General features: G+C 38.8%; 1 protein-coding gene across 1 annotated transcript; it reads right to left on the reverse strand.

Moving 5' to 3' along the window:
• Window positions 1-381: 381 nt before the first annotated feature.
• LOC101304053 lies at window positions 382-3,159 on the reverse strand (the record flags this gene model as incomplete). The annotated part of the gene is made up of 5 exons (XM_004309243.1): window positions 382-540; window positions 765-842; window positions 924-1,711; window positions 1,796-2,504; window positions 2,795-3,159. Coding segments are annotated over 5 exons (2,099 nt in total), but the record flags the coding sequence as incomplete, so codon positions are not given.
• Window positions 3,160-3,589: the final 430 nt, after the last annotated feature.

A 3,589-nucleotide genomic window follows, 5' to 3' on the forward strand; every position in this document is an offset into this window, starting at 1 on the left:
TGTAAAAATCAATTAAACTACGGATCTCAACATTTCTAATAAACAACAATCAAAGAAAACATTGCTCTTTTTAACAACAAAAAAGAGAGTATAAATCACACAGAAATAGGTCCTTCATATGAAAAAAAAAAAAAAACTAGATTACATTGTCTTATAAATTAGCAGCCAACTGATGCATTTAAGAGTTTACATCCAAACAACAAACAAAAAAGTTGGATATAATTGGAGTTCATAGTTCATAGTTCATACTAGCTCTAATCATTCTAACAAAAAATTAGAGCTAGCAGCCATTGTGACTACCACAAGGTTGCACAAAATAATGCATCAAGAGATGATAATCGGGCTTGCTAATCTAATATCTTACTAAGTCTATTTTCCAACCTGCTTGTCTCCACCTCTAATCCTCTTTGATGACCTTGTAGGTGTCGAAGACTTTGTAGAAGCAGCTCCCTTGTTCTTAGCTGAAGCAACTTGTGTAGTTGTTGAGGCAGTCGATGACTTTGTGGTTGCTTTCGCAACAGTCTTTGCTACAACCTTCTCCTAATCCCTTTTTTCCTATAGAAATACATCAAACCATAACTAAAAACCAGCAACCACATAATAGGATATCACCAGCAATTAAACCATTCTCTAGTATCAAATCCCTTCACAACAATTCCCACCAACCATAATTAAACCATAAATTCAAGCAACACTTTCCTCCAACTAAAATTGACCCAAATCACGACAATTTCCAACACCATACCAAACAAAGGACAAATTACCTTAAGCTTTTCTGCCCTTTTCTTAAGTTTAGCCCTTTTCTCATCCTTTGTTAAAGGAGGCTTCTTGGTACCCTTAGCCTACATCAACATACATTAGCAAATTAATAAGTTAGATACTGAGATGCATACTAGAACAATAGGTAATCTTACTTGTTATACCTGGAGTGTAGAAGAGGTTCCCTTTCCACTGTTTAACTTCCTTTTTTTGCTGATATTCTCCTTCGGTGGCAAGTGCCTGTGACAAGTCTTGATATTGTGCCCCAAGGTACCACAATTGCTGCACCTTAGTGAATTTTGAATCCTTCCCAGCTTAGTTCCATCAGTAGCCTTCTCAAATGCATCCTTAGTTCTCATATTCTTTGGCCTGCCAGGCTGTCTGTTGTACCTGGGAGGAAGAATTGCATCATTGCCAGTCCTAGCCCACAAATCCATTCCATTTACCGGCTTAATTGTGTTGGAATATATATCCATGTATGTCTTTGTTCTATAACAAGGATCAACAAAGTCCTCAGGTTTCAGCCTCATGAAGTAGATGGTAGACACAACATGTTTGCAGGGGATGCCACTCAAATCCCATCTCCTACAGGCACAAGTTCTTCTCTGAAGATCAACTACATATTTAGATCCTCCTATGCTTTCCACTTCAATCTTTGCACTACCTGAACCAGTTGGAATGCAATCTGTTGCAGCTTTAACTTTGTTCTTCTCCAATATTTCTCTTGGTTTAGGGCATATAGGATCCTGAATCTTCATCATCTTATCTCTCCTTGTGTGAACCCTCTTCATCAGTCTCACCCTTATATCCTCAAACATTGTTATCACTGGCTTTGTTCTTGCAGGCAGAATAAATGCATTGAAACTCTCACAGAGATTGTTAAGAAGGACGTCACATTTCACAACAGTGTTGAAATGTGCCCTGGACCAATGTTTCGCAGGTCTTAGAGGATCTACAATATACAAATACCAAAAACATATTATTGATCAATATCAAGATGGGTAAATACCAAAAGAAATGATAAGAATTTACAAACCTGTTATCCATTTATAAGCTCTTGGTTCCATTTGATTCATGAGTATCATCTCCTTATCAAAGTAAGCCATCGTGGTTGACTTCGCAATGGCCCATAACTGGTCCTTCAATACTTTTCCAGGAAATTTCTTGTTAAAGTTAGTCCACAGATGCCTGACACAAAATCTATGATCTGCATATGGTAAGACTCTCTCAAAAGCTGGCAAAATCCCTTTTTGCTTATCAGAAATGAATGTCCACCCAGCTCCTTGACTGGTTATGTTTATATCTTTAGCCAAAAGTTCAAGAAACCACATCCAACTATCCTTGCTTTCTTGCTCCACCATTGTATAAGCTACTACCCAAGTAGTGTTATTTGCATCTAACCCAACTGCTGACAAAAGTTGCCCTCCATATGGACTCTTAAGATGACAACCATCCAGACCTAACAATGACCTACAACCTGATATAAAACCCATTTTGCATGCACCCAGACATACATACATTCTTTTGAAAACAGGACACTGACCAGGGTTACTGAAGGAGCATTTGATGTCGACTGTTGTGTCTGGATCAACCCTCTTCAGTTCAGCAGCATAGTCTATGACCCTTGAATATTGCTCCTTGTGTGATTTCTCCACCAAACCCAATAGCAGCCTTCTTTGTTCTATACGCCTTTTGCTCTGAAACTTTGGCCTGCACTTCTGAGGACATAGTTTGTCGTAGGGATTCTGTGATACAAAAAAAAAAAATAATGAAATCAGAAAAGTTGATAAAACAATAAAGGAAACTGCATCAAACTTAACACAATGAATCTAGTACCTATATTCCAATCTGGGTTCAGCTTTATTCGATCCTTGAACCTCTCAACCAGATAAGGAACCCTAATCATGCTATTTTCATTCACACGTGCACACATGTGTTGAGGCTAATATTTCCTGATCATCAATGAGTCTTCATGTTGCATTTTCGATGCTGTGAGCTCAAAAGGACAGCCATCAGCTTTGCATATTGCATTAACCCTCTTCCTATCGCTCTTGTAAAATGCTGCCTCCCAACCCTTTTGTATTGCCCTCTCTCTTATAACAGCTCTCAATATCCTAGCATTAGCGAAGATCATCCCAACACAAAACTGAGGGTCTTTCATGTCTGTCTTAGAATTGAACTCTCGAAACTTCATTCTTTTAGCCTCATCATCTGAGTTTGCTTCATATCCAATCACTTCTTCGTCGAAGTCAATTGCCCCAAACATTGCCTCATTGTCTTCAACCATCACATTCTCAGCCACATTGACACCACTAGTTCCAACGATAGCACTCACATTCTTGTCTCTCTTCTCTAAATGTGCATCACTGAGAACCTCATCTTCGGCTGTCCAGTCTTCATCTTCACCATAATGGGCATAATTGACACGACCCACCCCGAATTTCACCCTGAAACCCAGAATAAGTCGTGCGGGGACCACCTCCAAGGAAAATTTACTGAAAAGATTAAGAAAATCTCCCTTGTAGATGGACAACCCTAACTCGAAAATTTCATATTACACTTCTGAACATCACATAATATACAAAAATTCTAAAGTATTCAGAGCTACTAAACACAAGCGGAAGCAAGAAAACACGAGTAGGTTGAACAGGTAACCTACTGATGAAAACTGGCCGAAAAGCGGGTGACTATGCCTCGTCTCCTACTAGATCCAACTCGAACTCTGCAGACTGGGCAATTTAAAACGAAGGGCCCAGGGGAAAACATTTAATAACGTTAGAGTGAGTGGACAAAAATAAATTAATAATTAAAATATTTATGTTTCCCCCAA

This window comes from Fragaria vesca, unplaced genomic scaffold, assembly GCF_000184155.1.
Source record: "Fragaria vesca subsp. vesca unplaced genomic scaffold, FraVesHawaii_1.0 scf0510122, whole genome shotgun sequence".
Classification (NCBI taxonomy): Eukaryota; Viridiplantae; Streptophyta; class Magnoliopsida; order Rosales; family Rosaceae; genus Fragaria; species Fragaria vesca.